We start from the raw sequence: 18,467 nt of genomic DNA, 5'->3' as shown, positions 1-18,467 counted from the left end.
CCAAGGTTAAGGTAAGATCCCCACATCCAGCAGTTCCCTCTACAAAGTCCCTCAAGGGAGAGGGAACTGAGTTCTGAGAAACAGCTCTGTGAGACCAGGAACTGCCAGCCTCGGAGGGTCCCGCATTCTCAGGGAAGGACAACTCCTTAGCAGGTTTCTACTAGGCCCTGCCATTGTGGGTCCTGAAATCTGCCCAATCCCCAAAGCTGTGAAGGTCAGTTCTGACGGAGAAGTAGCTGGTGAGGGATGCCCAGGCTTGGCTGGTGGAGATGAGAGTTTCAAAAAATAAATTTAATTTCTTCTTTCTGAAGAAGTAACCCGTGGCACTGCAGTTAAAATAGAAAATACAGAGAAGAAAAAAACCCCAGCAACACTAAAACTCCTCTCCATGACATTTTTCTTTACATGTGCACATTCATTTTTACAAACTTGGGATCAGCTGCATTAAAAATTTCCCCCTAGTTTTGGAATAACTTTTGGTGTATAAAAATGTTGTAAAGATAATTTTATATGCCCTGCACGCCGCTTCCTCTAATGCCAACATCTTATATAATTGTAGCATATTTGTCAAAACTAAGAGACTAACAAATATATTAATAGTAACTCTAGCCTTTCTTTCAATTTAATCAGTTTTCCACTCATGACTCCTTTCTGTTCCAGGATGCACTCTAGGATACCTCACCGTGTTTAGTCCACTGGCCGGTGACAGTATTTGAGTCTTTCCTTGTCCTTCGTGATCTTGACAATCTTGAGTACTAGCCAGGAAACATGCAGAAAATCCCCCAATCTGGGTTCATGTAAATTTTATCTTACTTAGACTGGGGAATGTGGATTTTTGGGTAAGAATACTGTGGAGGTGACGTGCCCTTCTCGTCAGATGCTGTCAGGGTGGGTGACATCACTGGTGTTTACTTGGTTCATGACTTTACTTGGTTCAGTGGTGTCTCTAAGCTTCTCCACTGCGAAGTGGTGACTTTCCCTTATCCTCCTCTAGTCCTTGGACGTGAGAAACCAAGTTTAATTGGTACTGGGGTAGGATTGGAGGTAGCTCTACCTCCTTGTGGGAAAATATCCACATCAGCATGTATTATCTGGAACATACACTTTTGAGACCTGTCTTGCTTTTTTTTTTTTTTTTAAAGATTTATTTATTTGTGCGTACAAGAACTGGGGTACAGGCCAGAGATGCGGGAGGTGAGAGGATTCGCCAGAGACAGAGTGGGGAGCAGAACAGGCAGACTGACCGAAGTACACTGCTGAGGAGCAGCAGGCGAGGCAGGAGAGGCCTGCTGCGCCATGTGGGTCACTTCCCTGGCTGGGAATCAAACTCATGCTGCAGTGGCCGTGGAAGCTTCATAGGTTGTGTCTTAAACCCTTGCGCCACCGGGGAGGCCTGCTTTTTTTCTTTTTAAAGAAAATGATGACTCTCCATCCATACAGCCCCTTCTCTACCTGAGTGGGACAACTAAGGATGCTGTGAGCATTTCTCCTCATATGCTCCTGTCCTTCCTGCCCAAGGAGAAACTGGCCTCCAATTCCACAAGCTGTGAGTACTCACTGAGGGTGCCACGATCTGTAGGGACTGAGCTCCAGGTGACCAAGAAGCCTCTGGTTAGCCTTGTCCTCCCACTTACCCTACCACTCCATATAGGGCAGTGGTGGTGGCTATAGCCCCAGAGAAGACCCACCTGAAGACATGAACCCAGAGCTGTGGTGAAGGGGGTGACACCTGCTCTGCAGCCTGCCCCACACCATGGTCACTTGCCTAAAACACAGGCTGGCAGGGCAGGCTCCTTGAGCCTTCCTCCCTAGTTTTTTGGTTTGCTTGGTCTTTATAGCTTACAAACAGCCCCTGCACCAGCCTCCTCACCACTGTTCTCCCGTAAACCCAGAAGATGGGCACTTCCTTGAGACTCAGTTTCTGGAGGAATCAAACATTGCCTGATAGCTTAGTAGGTTTCCTGAAAGAACATTGCGGTTTTAAGAAACCCAGCCAAGCAATTTCTGACAATGTCCTTTCTTCCCAGCAGTGGGGCTAGAACCAGTCCTACTAAGCTTTTGCTGCTATGCTGACCTCAGGACGGTAATGGCCTTGGCCCTCCATTACTCCCTGCCCAACTTCCCCAGCAGGGTGGTTGCCATGGAAACCACGGGTGGCTTCCAGGGTTTCTGGGCCTGTAATGGGAAGGATGAGGCTCAGTTTGAATGTGGATGGGCAGGACATGTGTTTAGCCCCGCCTTACCTCCTCAACTGAGGGCTCAAGTGTCTGATGCAGAGTCTGTGGGAAGGCTTCATGAGAATGTCCTGTCAAGAGAGGAGCAGGAATGCTGCCATTCCATCCCCTTGACACAATCAGGAGGCCTCTTGCTGAATGGGACAGGGATGAGGGAATTGAGGAAGGGTAGGTGTGGACATGAGGAGAGCATGGGCCCACGCAGGGAACAGTTAGTTCTGTGCGCATAATACACAAGGACGGCAGAGGGCTCAGGGCCAATGGCCCTTTTGACTTCTGATTTCTCTGTACAGGACTGACCTTACCTGGGACAGGCTAGTCCCAGACGTATAGAGAGTCCACCCTGGTTGTATCCCCATTGATTTTTCAGGATTTCAGGGAAAAGAACACCAAGACACACAGCAATGGCCCAGAACCTGCACCTGCCTTGGGTATATTAAACATAAAAAAAATTTTTTTTCCAAAACATCAAGAAAAATTTTTAAAAATCAACAGAAAGGAGCATTTCAAAACAACAGAACAAAAAAACTGGGCCCTTCGTTCAAAAATAGATACAATTGAACTTAAAACAAGTGTGACAATTTAAGTTCTGCTCATCTTTGAAAAGTGTGGTCTTTGTGACAGTTGTGACGGTTTCTGTACAGATGACTTAACGAGAGCCTTCTGTTGCAAAAAATCAGTAATAAAATCAACCATCCCTTACTCAAGTTGGTATTTAAAAGAGGTCATCAAATTGTAATCCTCTTCCAAGTCCAGAACAGTCTGAATGATATTGTGATCATCGAAGGCCTGCTTCAGGCAGCCAGGATCAGCATCTGTGGCCTTTTGGGGACTCTCGTCCACCAGCAGGGTCCAGGCTTCTTCCTTGAATGGCGAATCTTCACAATGACCACACACACGGTTCAGCTCGTTTTCAAATTCTAGTTTTCCAGCCAATTCTTCAATAGTTCGGATGCTCGTATGGTCTTAAATATAAGAACATTCAGTTTTACAATTCCAGGGAGAGGTTTCCAAAGACATGTCAAACAAAAGTTAAAAAGCAGGAAAAGGTGGCAATTCTTCTGGGATTTTGCAAAGCAGGGTAGTTCTCCCCAGGGCAGGCAGGTTGCCAGAATGAATGCCAAATTTTTTTTTTTTTTTTAATAGAGGCATGTTTTATTTATTTATTTGTTTGTTTGTTTTTTTGTTTATACATGCACTGGGTACAGTCAGAAGCGCGGGAGGGTGAGAGAATTCACCAGAGCCAGAGCAGGGAGCAGAACAGGCAGAAGGACCGAAGTACACTGCTGAGGGGAGCAGCGGGCGGCAGGAGAGGTCTGCGCGCCATGTGGGACCCTCCTCCAGTGGCCGGGGAGCAGCTGGGGATCGAACCGGCGCCGCAGAGGCCGCGGGCAGCTTCACAACCCAGCGCTCAACCGCTGCACCACCAGGGAGGCCCATGAATGCCAAATTTTAAGAGGACCCTAGAAATTCATCCAGCCCCAACTATCTACCATTTCCCAAGAATGGAGTGAGAGGATACTGAGATACATTTGTCCTGACTTTTAAGGAGCTCCCTGACTTGCAGAGATGATAATACATGGTATGAAAAGAAGGAGGTCTTTTGGGGGTCATCAAAATGCTGCCTGGCACTGGCCCTAGCAAAACCTATGCTGCGCAGAGGCCATGACTTGTTTATCTCTGGGGCTACTGGAGGAGATTCAATCCACTAAAGTAGTGGGCAAGGAGGGGTCTGCTTTATGACTCAGTGTAACTCCCCTTATCAGGCCTCGCTTTCATTCCCCATAACCTGGAGGCCCTTCAATTTTAGCATATATGCTGTCGAAGCAAGCACATGGAGGCCCCCTGAACCAACAACTTCAGGCAGTGCCCAAGGGTATACATCCTTTAGCTATGAGCTATTTGTCCAATGTGTAGTGAGTCATTTAAAAATAGCACAGGGCCTCCCCGGTGGCGCAGCGGTTGAGCGCTGGGTTGCGAAGCTGCCCGCAGCCTCTGAGGCGCCGGTTCGATCCCCGGCTGCTCCCCGGCCACCGGAGGAGGGTCCCACATGGCGCGCAGACCTCTCCTGCCGCCCGCTGCTCCCCTCAGCAGTGTACTTCGGTCCTTCTGCCTGTTCTGCTCCCCGCTCTGGCTCTGGTGAATTCTCTCACCTTCCCGCGCTTCTGACTGTACCCAGTGCATGTATAAACAAAAACGAATGAACAAATAAATAAATAAAATAAAAAGCATGCCTCTATTAAAAAAAAAATAAAAAAAAATAAAAATAGCACATATGCAAGTTATGTAAACAATCTAAATGTCCATAAAGCGAGCAGTGCATGAGGAAGATGGGATACAGCTACACAATGGACTACTACTCAGTTATTAAAAAAAAAAAAAAAAGACTCTTGCCATTTGCAACAGCATGGACACAACTGAAGGGGATTATACTAAGTGAGAAAAGTCAGAAGGAGAAAGACAAACACTGGATGATTCCACTCATGTGGATACAAGGGAACAAAGCAAAGAACAGACAAAACCAAATAAAAACAAACCCTTGGAATCTGCAGAACTGGGGTTCTCAGAGGGGGAATGAGGGTAGGAGCCGAGGGTGGAAGGGGCCCAGTGCACTGTGTGGAGGGTCACTGGTACTCTGGTGGTGGGTGTGGTGTGGTAACATACATTTGAAGAGGCAGGTATGAACATGGACTCCTAAAACAGACAATGTTCTAAACCAATGGTGCCTCAATTAAAAAAACAACAACAACAATATACAGAAGTGTGTGTGAAAAAGCTGTGTCTCAGGGGGTACAGCACTATGTTAATAGTAGCTATTTTTGAATGGTAGAATTGTAGGGGAACTTTTGTCTTCTAATTTCTCTTCTAATATTCCATTACCCATCCCAGCTAGACTCCATTCTTGCCTCCTCTTTTTCTATGTCTTGTTTCCTTCATCCCTAAGTTCAACCACCAAGTTCCAGGGCCCCTGTCCCTTGCCTCCCATTCATTGTAACTAAACATTAATGAAATGACTTGACTGATGTGTGTGACTCCATCAAGCTGTGAGCCCAAGAGGGCTCTATGCACAGAGCCTGCCATGAGCAGAACAAACCTACTGAGCAAATGGATGAGAAATAAGGGATTCTTAAAACCTAAGACACTTGCTGATGCAGGGATCTGCATGATGGACCAAGGAGAAGACAGATGGGCGATCTTCCTTACTCACCAATCATATCAAGCAGATCCTTTGTGACCTCTTGGCTAGAATTGCTTAGTGGCAAGTTTGAGTCAACCTTCAAATCTTTTTCCAAATCTTTCCTGCAGGCCCCCCAGAGAAAAGAAGAAAAAAAAAAAGGAGGGGGTGGGGGGATGGTGGCATTAGATCTTCAAGAAAATGTTGGAGGGAAACTCAACGTCAGATAATGTTAAAGACAAAAACTTACTGGTAACTTTAAAAATTGTCATTTATAATGTGATTAGAAGACAATTAGAAACAGTTAAATCAGCAAAATTGACTAATAGCATCATCATGACTGATGATACAACAGATTGTGGATTAACATCTATGAATCGAGGTAAATATTCATAGTTAAACCAGTTAAATGGTCTCTTCATTCTCTGCCTACAGGACAACCAAGATGGCAACACTTTGAAGCTCCATCCAGTGTGGTCATCCTTCTCCAAATCCAGGTGCCTGGGAGCAGGCAACTTGAGGTACCTGGAAGAAAAGGTCTAGGGTTGACCTTAACTTTGGGGCAGACTAAAAACTTCTGAGGCAGGCAGGGGGCAAGGATGAAACCAGGAAGTAGCATACGACCCAGACACCACTCAGCCTGACCTCAGCATGGGTAAAGGATACTCTTTTTAAGATTTTTGTTTCTGCAGCATAAAAAAAAACAAAAAAAAAAACAACCATTAAAAAAAAAATCTGGTTAACATTCACTGACCTTTGGGTACTACATTGTGGTTTCCAAGAGATTTAACACCAAGGACACACACACACACTGCCTTCGGGGCCAGATTCTGAAGGTTTGTGAACATGGTCTTACACTTGCCAAGAGGAGGCCAGAACAGTGTTATGGACACAACTTAGGATCTTTACCACATATTTTGTATTTCAGAAGGGAGGTCCCCTAACTGTAGCTATGAAACTATCGACTTCAAATCACCTTAGAGTTTCTTTTCTCCAGTTCTCCCCATCTCCTGCCACTCTCCAAAACTGTCTTTCAGGTGCCAAAATGGAGGTATGCATCATTACATTTTCCTTGCTGGTCAGAGGTTTTCTTTTGGGGCACAAAGCTGGTGACTTTGCACTCACTGGGGCATGGTTTGGTGCAAAGGCAGAGCTCTCATTCTCAGGAGCACATGGGAGAGGAGGGAAAGGAGCAGCAGAGGCGCAAGCTGCCAGCGGGTGCCTTCTGCAGAGGAGCCGGTGCACAGGGAGGGGGAAAGAGAGCGCGGCTGCGTCCAGCTCCAGCCTCTGCTGGCCTGAGCACTCCTGGGAATGACTGACTCCTTCAAAGGCTCGGTCAATGGCAGCAGTCAGTTCCTTTCTGCATCTTCTCAGCTTTTCAGACATTTTTCCTAAAAGCGACCACGTCTTTATTATGTAAAATAATGCACAAGGCAAAAGGCTAAAGCTACAAATGAGATTGTAAAGCACCCCAGTGGGGTAGGAGGCATTCCTTGAGCTTGATCCTAGCTAGCCGGGAAAGCAGGGGAGCCCACCACTCTCCAGACCTCCTCGGGTGTGGCAAGAAGTGCCCGGAAGCTGCCCGGGACTCCCGCCCCGCCTTCTGGCCTACAGGCTCCGGCCACCCAGCCAGGAGGTCCCCCAGCCCCGGCTCACGGCCGTCCCCCCACCCGCCCCTCCCGCGGCAGGAGGCCAGGCCCGTGTCCTCACCCAGCGGCGGCGCCGCCGGCACCCCGCCACCCCCCAGCACTCCGCCGCTAACGGTCGGTTGGTCGCCAATCGTCGTGTCCCAGATAGGTCGCCCGAGCCAGTAACTGTGCGCCCAACCGCTACGGCTCGGGTTAAAGGTCAGACGGCGCGTCGCACAACCCGTTCTTAAGCCCACTGGGGAGGGCCCAGAGGGGGCGGGGCGGGGCGGGGCGGGGCGGGGCACGGGCGCCGTGGGGTTCGGGGTTCGGGAGGGGCAGGGAACTCACTTCTTATGGAAAGTAGGCTAGAACTTGGGAGCCCTTTCGGAACCTGATATTTAAACTCCCAGGAAGGTTCCTGTTCTCGAGCCAACGTGTAGAAACTACTGGATGGAACACAGTGCCCAGCAGTTTTCTGGACCGACTGCCTTTAAGCGGTGTTGAACAGCAGCTCCACACGATATCCAACTGTCAGCTCATCAGGGCTGGGGGGGGACATGGCAGAACTGCTACATTCCACACCAGCTTGAGGGGGAAGAATACTGGGAATTCCAAGATGACTCAAAGGAAACAGAGCGGACGTCAGTGGTACTCTTTAGGGAATTATAAACGCATCTAGGTGCACAGCAAGGGAAAAGGGGACATCAAATTTACTCGAGGCTTGGTTTATGTGGGCAGACTACTGGGGTATCCAGTCATCAGCACCAGAATCAAAAATCCAGAAAGCCAGGGCAGCCTGCAGCAGGCCTTCACCGCCACGCCACACTCAAGCACAGCGCTCCTCGCCATTCTCCGGAAGCCAGCAGACACACTACATTGCGAGCCCCCCTCCCAACTCCCGCAGTGCAGCTCCAGAGGTTTCTCACCACCTGTTTTAAAAAAAAAAATAATTCAGCCTCTTGACAGAACCCTTCTGAGCAAACAAGGTCTTTTTTTTTTTCTTCTGCTCATAAAAGAAGGGAATGTCCTCATTTGGTTTTTAGACTGAACACTAGCAGTCTTCAAAGTGTCAAAGATGTTCTTCAACTGGTGCTGCGGGGTGGCAGGGTCGCAGAGGCAGCATCAGTTGGTGTCCATGCTGCATGCCTCATCATCCCCCAAGCCCTGCTGTGAGCTGGTTGGTCTTGTCCCTCCATCAGAGGACCCAGGAAAACCAAGTGAAGATGTCTTATAAAACTCATCATCTCGACGCTCGTAAAATAGCACATAAGCTGCTTTTGTCTAAAACACAAGAGGGGAAAAATCCATTCACTGATTGGAAAAAAATTACTCCACCCCAGCTTTTCTTTACTGTTCAAGACCCACATCTCAGGGATCTGCCATCTTGCCCTGTGCATCTACATACAGAAGCGACTGAGACCGCCAGTGCCCCTGAAGCTGGCCCACACCGCTCATGCCCAGGGGGTAGAAAAAGTGCCCTGTGGCACACAACCCTAAGGAGTCAAGCTTCTCGTTCAGGAGGGGACCCAGGAGGAATGGCTGTCAACTCATTCACTAGCTCATCTAGTTCCCATTGTCACATCAGGATGACTCAACAACCAACTAGCTCGGGAGAGACTTTTCCCAGTTTTAATCTAAAAAGGTCAGGAGAGGAAACAGGTACTGAGGTCTACTCACCACTATCTGATCCTCAGAAGCCAGGGACACATTGCTATCATCAAAGTAATACCATTTCCCGTTCAGTTTGTTCTTTGCATGTGCAGTGTCTGCCAAGTCAACAAAAAAAATACTCCAGCCATCAGCAGAGAAGTAATCTGGTTAGTTTATTAGGCTTACACTAAGCAACAACAAAACTTTGATATATGAAATGAAACAGATTCTGAAGTTAGGAGAAATTTATAGCTTGTGTCCTAACACAACCAAAGACAACTCATCCTTTAAAAAAAAATCTGTTCTTTTCAAAAAGGTGCTGAAAAGGTTTTAGGGCCTCCCCTGGTGGTGCAGCGGTTGATCACTGGGCTGTGAAGCTGCCCACAGCCTCTGCAGCACCGGTTCAATCCCCGCCTGCCAGCGAGGGTCCCACATGGCACGACAGACCTCTCCTGCCACACTTGCTGCTCCCCTCAGCAGTGTACTTCGGTCCTTCTGCCTGTTCTGCTCCCCGCTCTGGCTCTGGTGAATTCTCTCACCCTCCCGCGCTTCTGACTGTACCCAGTGCTTGTATAAATAAATAAATCTTCAAAAAAAAAAAAATTAAAAAGGTTTTAAATGGAGCTGTTAGGGACCAGTGTTTAAAAATTTGGGCTATGAGCAATAATTCAAAGCTGGGGAAAACATATAAAGGTGGTTATTTTCAAGATCTAAATAAAATAGCTGTCCAAAGAACATACCACACCAAACTCCCCCACTGCATCCAGGAAGATGGCTATTACTGCCTCTCATGGCCTCCGGAGCCTGGGGAAATAATCCTGGTCAGGGGCTCACTGGGCACTTGGATTTACAATCTGCAATTTCTCTAAAACTGTGAGTTTTATTTGTGGCTACAATTGCTCATAATGGTCCAAGTATTTCCCCCAGTCAATATTTCCTGTCTTGAGATATTATTTCCAAGCAGGATATGTCTAAAGCAGCAATTCCCAATTCCTGCTCCACTCAGGCTCTAAGACACAACAGAACTAATTGAGATCTGGCTTCTAATCTGAACCTACTGTGTGATTTTGGGCAAATCCTTTCACCATTCTAACTATATGCCTTCCACAAGTAGTGGTGGTCAAACACACAGGACAGAAGGGCTGAGGGCCTGTACCCTCTGTCTGTTCGTGACTATATAGCAGCAATGGTGTCTCTCAATCTCAGAGTTCCAACTGTGGATCCCACATAGTCCCTCAATCAGTCTAATCTTGTAGATAAGAAAACTAAAGTAGAAGGCAACTGAGAAACTTGCCCACATAGTGTATTTACATGCTAAAAACAGCAGCTGATCCACTATAAGTGCAAACTGACACTTCTCAGGGAGTCATCTCTTGGGGGTTCTAACATTGGGTATAGTGGCAGCTGGCATGGTGCAGATGTGACAGGCATGACAGAGACTCACTTCACATCACTAACACCTTTCCATAATTAACAAAAGGTACTAGGTCTTTTCACTGTAAAGTAAACCTATACATTATACAAAATTTGGAAAATAAAATAGAGCAGCAAGAAAAACATTTTGGTAAGAAAAGACAGAAAGGAGGGCCTTCCCTGGTGGCGCAGTGGTTGAGCGCTGGGCTGCGAGGCTGCCCGCAGCCTCTGCAGTGCTGGTTTGTTCCCCAGCCGCCGGCGAGGGTCCCACCAAAAAAAAAAAAAAAAAGAAAAAAAAAAGAAAGAAAGAAAAGGTACAAAGGAGAGTTCTCTCTTCTTCCAGGTTTCCCCCCCCGCCCAACCAGATTCTTGCTTTTTGTTTTAGTATCACTATGATGCTATCCTCTGGAGTGATATAGTATAGTGTGGCTGTTCTCACTTAACATATCCTATCACGAGCATTTCCCCATGTTATTACCAATTGTATTCTGTAGTGGCTGTGTACTCTCCCACCAAGTAGGTGGGGAATATTGCCAACTGTGTTGAACAACAATGCTGCTACTTAACTTTCATTATTATAAATAGAGAAATAGCGTTATACATAAAGCTCCTTGATATCTTCATGTCAAGTAATTTCCTTAATATATCATTCCCAGAGGTGGGATTATTAAAGAAGAAGAATCAAAATCAAGTAAGTCAATAAATAAGAATGGAGGGGCAGCAGTATGGCAAAAGTCTAAAACCTGCAGCCTGTGATGCTGTGTAAAGTGCTTGGCGCAATGCCTGGCATACAAGGAGATGAGGCTGGTGAGTGATGACTAGCTGAGGGTATTTCTATGTCTCAGAGGGAAGCAGACACCAATACTTACAGTGGCCAACCCCCATGGCTCCATAATGATTGGACACAGCAATGAGATCGTACACATAAGGCCTCGCTGATGGGTCACAGACAAACTCGGACATGTTCAGAGCTCTGAGCACAAAACACAGAATCACCTTTAAATACATTCAACTCAGAGAAAGAAGCCAGAGTAACCCAGCAACACCTTTTATGCACCAGGCTAGAATACAGGGAGGCATCAAAAACTAACTGCAGAAGGAGGGAATGAGCAGACCATGCAAGAAGGGACTCTACGGTCCTCTTTTGACCTCTGACATATTCAGATTAGAAAAGAGAAGTTTCCTGGGTAATTCCAACCACAGACCAAAAAGTGATGAGGGGCCCTGGGCACAGACAAGAGGCCATGCAGAAATGGTTGTTACTATCAAAATACAGCTGGTGCCAGAAAAATGTAAGCTAAATACCAAGACAGACCCCAGAAAGTCTTTTATCCCAATATTTCATTTAAAAAATTTCAAACATACAGAAAAGTAAAATAATTTTACAACTAATACCTATATAGCTACCACCTATGTTCCACACCGGCACAATGCCTCATCTGTCTATCCAGCACCCCCCAATACCTCCCACATCCCCAAAAAGCATTTTTAGAATGTGCATTTTGTTAAGAAGCTCCTATCTTAGGGATTTATTTCCTGGGTCAGTGACACTCTGTACCCTGGGACCTGAGAACATAACAGCACCTCCAAGAATTCAATTCTCCCTAAAAAACTCTTCTCTGGTTGCCTTGTCCCCCAGTTCATTGTAAGTAACATTATTCATGAGTTGTCCTGCTGGACCCAGGATCCCTGGGACCAATGACTGATGGAAAAAAGTTATTAAGTGGCATGAGGGATTCAAGGCGGGAAGCAGCAGAGGCAGAGAAGATTGGCCTCACCCTAAATCTGGAAAATAACTTCTGTTGGAAACTCTTCCCCAGCAATTGGATAGAGAGTTAAAGTGAATCAAAGTGTAGCCTCAAAGAATCAAGCAACACACATAGCAGTACAGAAAAGTATGGTGGCAAAACCCTCATCCAATCAGTGCCCACTTTCCTGTTAACACCCAGGAACTCACCTGACTGGGAATTCCACGACTGTGTCTAGTTTATCCCTCCAGTACCTATTGTAGGAGAAACGTTTGAGGTGGACAACCAGAATTCTTGGCAAGGACCAGAGGTCAAACTTCTTTGTGGCCTGTTGATGCTTCTTACAGTTGGGACAGTACCTGAAGAGAAAAGAGAAACCTCCATTCATCGGGGAAGCAGGGAGCCGGTGTGACTGGGCACTCATGCATGGGAGGCACAGCTGCCACCCTACAACAGCCACTCAGCACAATACAGCAAGGAGGCCTCCTAGCCACCTTTCAAAACAGAGCAACGGCTTTCTTTGTGCGGAAAATATAATCCATACAGAAAAGAACCTGTATCACAGGGCTGGCCATATAAAAAAGTGATATGTCCAAGTTCAAAAAGTGAAAAAAAGTGATATGTCCAAGTTTTGTGTGCACAGATGGTTCCAGTGGAGCTGGGAGTCTGGGGGTGTAAGCATGCCTCTGCCTAGAATGGGGAGCTGCATACCAGGGGTCATGTTCCCCAAGGGTCTCCATGGTAGTGAAGAGTTCAATGCAGTCTCTCAGGGCCACCGCTGTCTTCTTCTTCTTCTGCGGCTGCAACATGCTCACGTGCTTTTCGTAGGCCTGTGAGGAACAAAGTGCTGAGTTCTGCTGCAGAAACACAATCTGACCAGGTCAAGTCACAACCTCATGAGTCTCACCCCTGGAATATAAGGTACTCTCTGGAACCTCTGGACATACAGTGATAAAATCTGGAAGTGCTTTTCACTTGTTAACTTGTTAAATTGCCATCTCACTGGTAAGAGTGACATTGATACACGTCTAGAGCAGAAACCAGCATGGACCACTGACCAAGAACGGAGGGACCTACCTCAGATTCTTGTTCATCATAGTAAAGGCTCCGTGACTCACTGTCCCAATCGATGGCCAGTGTGGATCGAGCTGTGGAGGCACACAAAGTGTCCTCATTACTGAACAGCCAACTAGAGGCTCTGAGATGACAGGGTAAGGAGGACCACCCTCAAGCGTCACCATCTGAGTGGGGGCAGCCAATTTTGAACTCCTGACCCCCAAATCCTTTGGCAAAGGTTTCCTCAATATGACAGATAAGCTCCAAAGACACTGGCTACATAGAATTCTGAATGGGCATAGGTAAAGGTTGAGTAATACCAACCAAATTTACCTCCATGCCCACAAGAAAACCTGACAACTTATATGAAACAAGGTGATGCGGTCTACTGCCTGGAGGCATTTTCTAGACCAGCTTGGAAGAGAGAGGGAGGGAGAAGAGAAGACTGAGATGAAAAATCAAAGACTAACAAGGTGGCTGGAATTTGCAAGGCACTGTACTAGAGGAGGAAACTGCAAAGAGAGGGCAGAGCTACAGAAAAACAGAGAAACAGATACAGAGATCAAAAAATATTTCAGTAAAGCCATTATTAAAATAATTTTAAAGAGGTATAAAAGGGGGAGGAGGGAATTTTCTTCTCCAATGGAGGGCGCTAAAAGACACGAGAGGCACTTTTGCAGTTCCCCATCCCAGCCTGTGCAGGGACCTTCTTGGTTCACTGGTGCTCGTCACACAAAACGCACACCCCCATGTGGGTGTCCTCCCATCTGTGGGTGTCCTCCATCTGTAATCCTCACTACAGGGCGTTACATGTAACAGACACCTTGTAAAATCCATGACCATCCTCTAGACTATCTCTAGATGGATCACATTCCTTGAGCACTCTTATGAACAAAAGAAATACGCACTTTTTTGTCTTTAGTGAAATAAATTTGGGGGAAGTGCTGCCACGGAGGAGGGTCACAAGAAGTGTTATTCATGAGGAGAAAAGCTCCTGAATGGTAACTGGCATCACTGCAACAGTCAGGGACAGAAGGAGTGGATGGAGTGCTCGCTTTCTTCTCAGATCATAACACTGAGAAAAGCCTGATTGGGGGTGTGGGTCAGGTCTCTTTTGAAAGCCTTTAGGAGGCGTCAAACCAAGGACCACATATGTGTCTGTTTCTGGAGCTACTAGGAATTACAAAAGCCCAATGCAATAAGCATTGAGTGCAAGTATTTTCAAATAGATATTAATTCCCCAGAAGTCCAGTTTGAAAGGTCAGAGAAAGTGCTTACAGTTCAATTTAAGGAATTTTCCATCAGTTGCAAGCGAATTTATGTCGGCTGTTCCATAGGAGTTCACAAGGCTGAAGGTAAAAAGCCTTTTGGGGCAGTGTCGGCCTTTGATCTTTTGGGTGGTCTCACCATGGTCACTTTCCAGGTCATCTTCCCCACTGCCTTCTGTTTCTGAAAGCTGCTCTTTACCTTCTTCCTGATGTTCCATCTCTTCTTCATCCTCTCCTGGCAAATAAATGATAAATAATGTGTATATAATTTACCACTATCTCAATGTTAAAAACTGTATTTCATATAGTTTCCTCCCAGATTTTGTCCTGTGTGTGAAATAGCAGCTACCCCTCTGCATATACAATGCACCTGACTTCAGGCTGTGACAACAGCATATACTTACATGGTATTATTAATAATTGAGCATCTATTACATACAGCATACTTTAAACATATTATCTCACTAAACTGTGACCTCAACTCTTGGAAGGAGAGTAATGCAAATTTAAAGCAAGGTTCAGAGGGATGAAGTGACATGTCCAAAGTCCACCTCTCACCTTTTGCTGGAAATCAGTGATGTAACATACAGAGCACCAAGAACCCATAGGTCACCCAGTGTCTGTTCAAGACTACCGTTACTACTCTAATACCTCTACTTATGGGACCTGTGCGCATAATACACTCCTGTTAAACCCTAGTGTGAGAACATGATACCCTGGGGAAGAATAATAATATGACAATGGGAAATAAACTAAAATAGCAATGATTTTTAATATGCACTGAAGACAGAGCATTGTGGTCATTATTTTTAACACTAATTCTCACTTTCTAGAACTGTACATCTCTTTGGGAAATCTGGACATTTGGACTGGCAATTAAGAATTTACAAGGCTAGCCCAGCAAATAGGGCAGCAGAATGAAGACACAGATATATCCCCAACCAAAATATATCACAACAAAGGCAACCCTTTGAGGCTGATGATACAATTACTGTCCTACATCAGGTGCAATCAGGTATAAAAGGATAGGGTTGCCTACATTAGGTGTAAAAGGGTAGGGTTGAGAATGGCACATAGTAAAAATAACCCCAACAAGTACGGAAGAGGATGCAGAGAAAGAGGACCCTTATTATACTGCTGGTGAGAATATAAACTGGTGCAGCCATGGTGGGAAGTGATCTGGATTTACCTTAAAAACTAAAACTGGAAATACTGCATGATCTAACAATTCTACTCTTGGATATCTATTTGAAAAGCATGAAACCATTAACAACTCAAACTGTAAGATTCTGCAATGTTTACTGGACATTATTTATAATAGCTAGACATGAAAACAACCTAAGTGCCCAATAATATGCAGACTGGTCAAGAAGATGTGATACATCCACATAATGGAAGAAAATTAAGCCATAAAGGAAGACAAAATACTGTCATGTATAGCAAAAAAGGAAAGAGTTTGAGAGAAATTATGTGTAGGAAAGCCAATCAGAATGACAAAGATAAATATAGGACATTTATGCAGCAGATGATTTAAAGTAAAACACTAATAAAAACTAGCAGACACTAAAAAATGAAATGAAGCTTCTAAGGTTCAAAGTGAGGGGACAGAAAAGGGATAAAAAGAGTTTAAGGGATGGTGATTGGGGGGGAAAAGATTTTTCAAAATTTTCCTCTATAAATAAAAATCCAGGTCCTCATGGAGCTCCTACTCTAGCTGGGAGAATTAAAGAAAGACTACCTCCTTTTAATGGACACACTGGTAAATAATTGTTTGGCTGAGGTTCCTGACTAATTAGACCTCTTTAAATTGAAGCTTTGGTATAGGTCTTTCTGGGTTTTTTGTTTGTTTTTTTAAAGATTTATTTATTTATTTATACAAGCACTGGGTACAGTCAGAAGCGCGAGAGGGTGAGAGAATTCACCAGAGCCAGAGCTGGGAGCAGAGCAGGCAGAAGGACCGAAGTACACTGCTGAGGGGAGCAGCGGGTGGCAGGAGAGGTCTGCGCGCCAGGTGGGACCCTCCTCTGGTGGCCGGGGAGCAGCCGGGGATTGAACTGGCACTGCAGAGGCTGCGGGCAGCTTCGCAACCCAGCGCTCAACCACTGCGCCACCGGGGAGGCCCTGTTTGTTTTTTAATATTTATTTATTTATGCATACAAAAACTGAGGTACAGGCCAGAGGTGCGGGGGGATGAGAGGATTCACCAGAGACAGAGTGGGTAGCAGAACAGGCAGACTGAAATATACTGCTGAGGGGAGCAGCCGGCGAGACAGGAGAGGTCTGCTGCGCCATGTGTGTCAGCTCCCTGGCCGGGGATGGAACTCATGCTACAGTGGCTGTGGATAGCTTCATAGTGCTGAGACTTAACCCCTTGTGCCACCAGGGAGGCCCAGGTGCAGTACTTTCTCTGCCAGAAGTTGTTGGTCAGCTTTGGCAGGGAAAGTTAATTTAACAAATTCTCTAAGAAAAATTAAAATGTGTATCAAAACAGCGGGAAAAAATTGTCAAAGAGGTTACAAATCTCCATGGCAAGTAGATATTAGGGGTCTCACTAAGGGACAAAGTTGAGATGATTATGCTAAATGAACTAAGTCAGAAGAAGTACAAACACCAGATGATTTCACTCATATATGTGGAATATAAAGAAACAAAGCAAAGAAACAGACAAAACCCAACCAAATCTCTGGATTTGAAGAGCAGAACAAGAGCAGGGGTGTGTTTGAGAGCAAAGGGTAGAACCTCCCCAACAAAAATAAAAAATGTTAAAATGCTAGGGGGTCAGGGGGTGGGGGAGAGAATAATTTGCAACACTAATTTGGAGGACATTTATGCTTTTAATAGGAAAAAAGCCCCAAAAGAATGTAGACAGTCACAATGCAGGTCAGACACAGATCCTAGGTCAGGGATGAGTTTGTGATCACTCAGCCACAAAAGAATGATGAAGGCTCTGGGTTTTCTGTAACAAGCCCATCCTACTGCTTTTTGGACAGTGGTTCACTTATCACCCATTGCAGGAGCTGTCTAGTGTCACCTACAACATGCAACTTCCAGAGTAGAAAGAAAAGGAACACCCAAGACAGCCTATTTCTGCCTTCTAATTGGTTGGCCAGGAAATCTGTCCTCTCCAGCAATGCTGCTGTACCACAGTGATGGGGAAGGGCCAAGATACATTCTGCTGACAGAGGAAAGTTGATGGAAGCAGTCAAGTGTTGGATAAGCACCCATTCTGCACCCCCAACAGATCAGAATCAAATCCTAGCTCTGCCTCATGCCCCGGGGCAGTCCCCGAATTCTGGCAGTGTACCTGAACTAGAACTCAGTCTCATGTCTAAGATGATTCAATGAGGTACTTCTGCACTGAAGTGCAGACAGGTACAGAGCTACAGACAGAGCTTCCAGGTTTGCTCGATAGAGAGCCTTTGACCCAGCCTCAGAGCCTCCCTATCCTGTGTATATACCAGCTTTGAAGAGGGAGGTCAGGAGGGAGTCGGTCAGTCACAGTCCAGTAATGTGGACAGACTTACCTTCACAGGTACCCCTGGAGCCATTGCAGGTTCCTGGCTCCAAGGACGAGCAGCCAGACTCATCAGGCAAAGGCTGTTTTATATATCGGCTTGTGAAAAGGAAAACAAAAAACTGTTAGTTGTGTTATTTGCCCGTTTTCCCTTCTATTCAGTTAGAAATAGTTCATAAGTTATATGACCAGCCACTCACAAAGCAATTTATGTAAAAAGTGCTTTAAAATCATGTGATGGCTCAACACACCAACAAATTGAGAGGAACCCAAAAGATGAGATGTTAAAACCTCCAAGATTGACTCTGAAAATCTATAAATGTCATGTGGCACCATCATTTTAAAAGTACTTTCTAGTAACACTAATTGCCAGCTTCAGAATGATAGTAGAGTACTTCAGAAGTAGTATTCCAATACAAAATACCACCAGAGCACTGGACTCCCGAAAGCAGACATGATTCCAGGGACCAGTAGAGGCTTAGAATGTATCAGATGCCTCACCTCAACAGCACCTGCCTTTGCCCTCCCCAAGGGTTGGCACAACTGCATTTTTAACAGAAGTAAACACGAGATCGAAACAGACCCTCGGGCCTCCCCTGGTGGTACAGCGGTTGAGCGCTGGGCTGCAAAGCTGCCCACAGCCTCTGCAGCACCAGTTCGATCCCTGGCCACTGGTGAGGGTCCCACATGGCGCAACAGACCTCTTCTGCCACACCCGCTGCTCCCCTTAGCAGTGTATTTCTTTGTCAGTCTGCCTGTTCTGTTCCCCACTCTGGTAAAT

The 18,467-nt window shown here is 45.9% G+C and overlaps 2 protein-coding genes across 3 annotated transcripts in view; both read right to left on the bottom strand.

Moving 5' to 3' along the window:
- Positions 1-2,933: 2,933 nt before the first annotated feature.
- On the bottom strand, positions 2,934-6,795 carry LOC311179680 (uncharacterized protein C3orf62; the record flags this gene model as incomplete). Its single annotated transcript, XM_084247081.1, has 3 exons — positions 2,934-3,199; positions 5,443-5,534; positions 6,386-6,795. The coding sequence occupies 3 exons, from the start codon at positions 6,793-6,795 to the stop codon at positions 2,934-2,936; spliced, it is 768 nt and encodes a 255-aa protein (XP_084103207.1).
- A 1,364-nt stretch (positions 6,796-8,159) lies between these two features.
- USP4 (ubiquitin specific peptidase 4) overlaps positions 8,160-18,467 on the bottom strand; it is a gene marked incomplete at both ends in the record, with an annotated part of 38,146 nt that continues 27,838 nt past the window's right edge. For both annotated transcript variants that reach the window (XM_084247982.1, XM_084247983.1), the window contains 8 exons: positions 8,160-8,318; positions 8,715-8,803; positions 10,970-11,073; positions 12,058-12,207; positions 12,560-12,678; positions 12,926-12,996; positions 14,183-14,407; positions 17,697-17,785. In XM_084247982.1, the coding sequence (XP_084104108.1) occupies positions 8,160-8,318; positions 8,715-8,803; positions 10,970-11,073; positions 12,058-12,207; positions 12,560-12,678; positions 12,926-12,996; positions 14,183-14,407; positions 17,697-17,785 (1,006 nt within the window). The remainder of the gene's footprint in view (positions 8,319-8,714; positions 8,804-10,969; positions 11,074-12,057; positions 12,208-12,559; positions 12,679-12,925; positions 12,997-14,182; positions 14,408-17,696; positions 17,786-18,467) is intronic.

The sequence above is a fragment of the Talpa europaea genome (genome assembly GCF_964194135.1).
Source record: "Talpa europaea genome assembly, chromosome: 11".
NCBI lineage: Eukaryota > Metazoa > Chordata > Mammalia > Eulipotyphla > Talpidae > Talpa > Talpa europaea.
The sequence above is the reverse complement of the archived record's forward strand: the minus strand, read 5'-3'. Positions and strand labels throughout refer to the sequence as shown.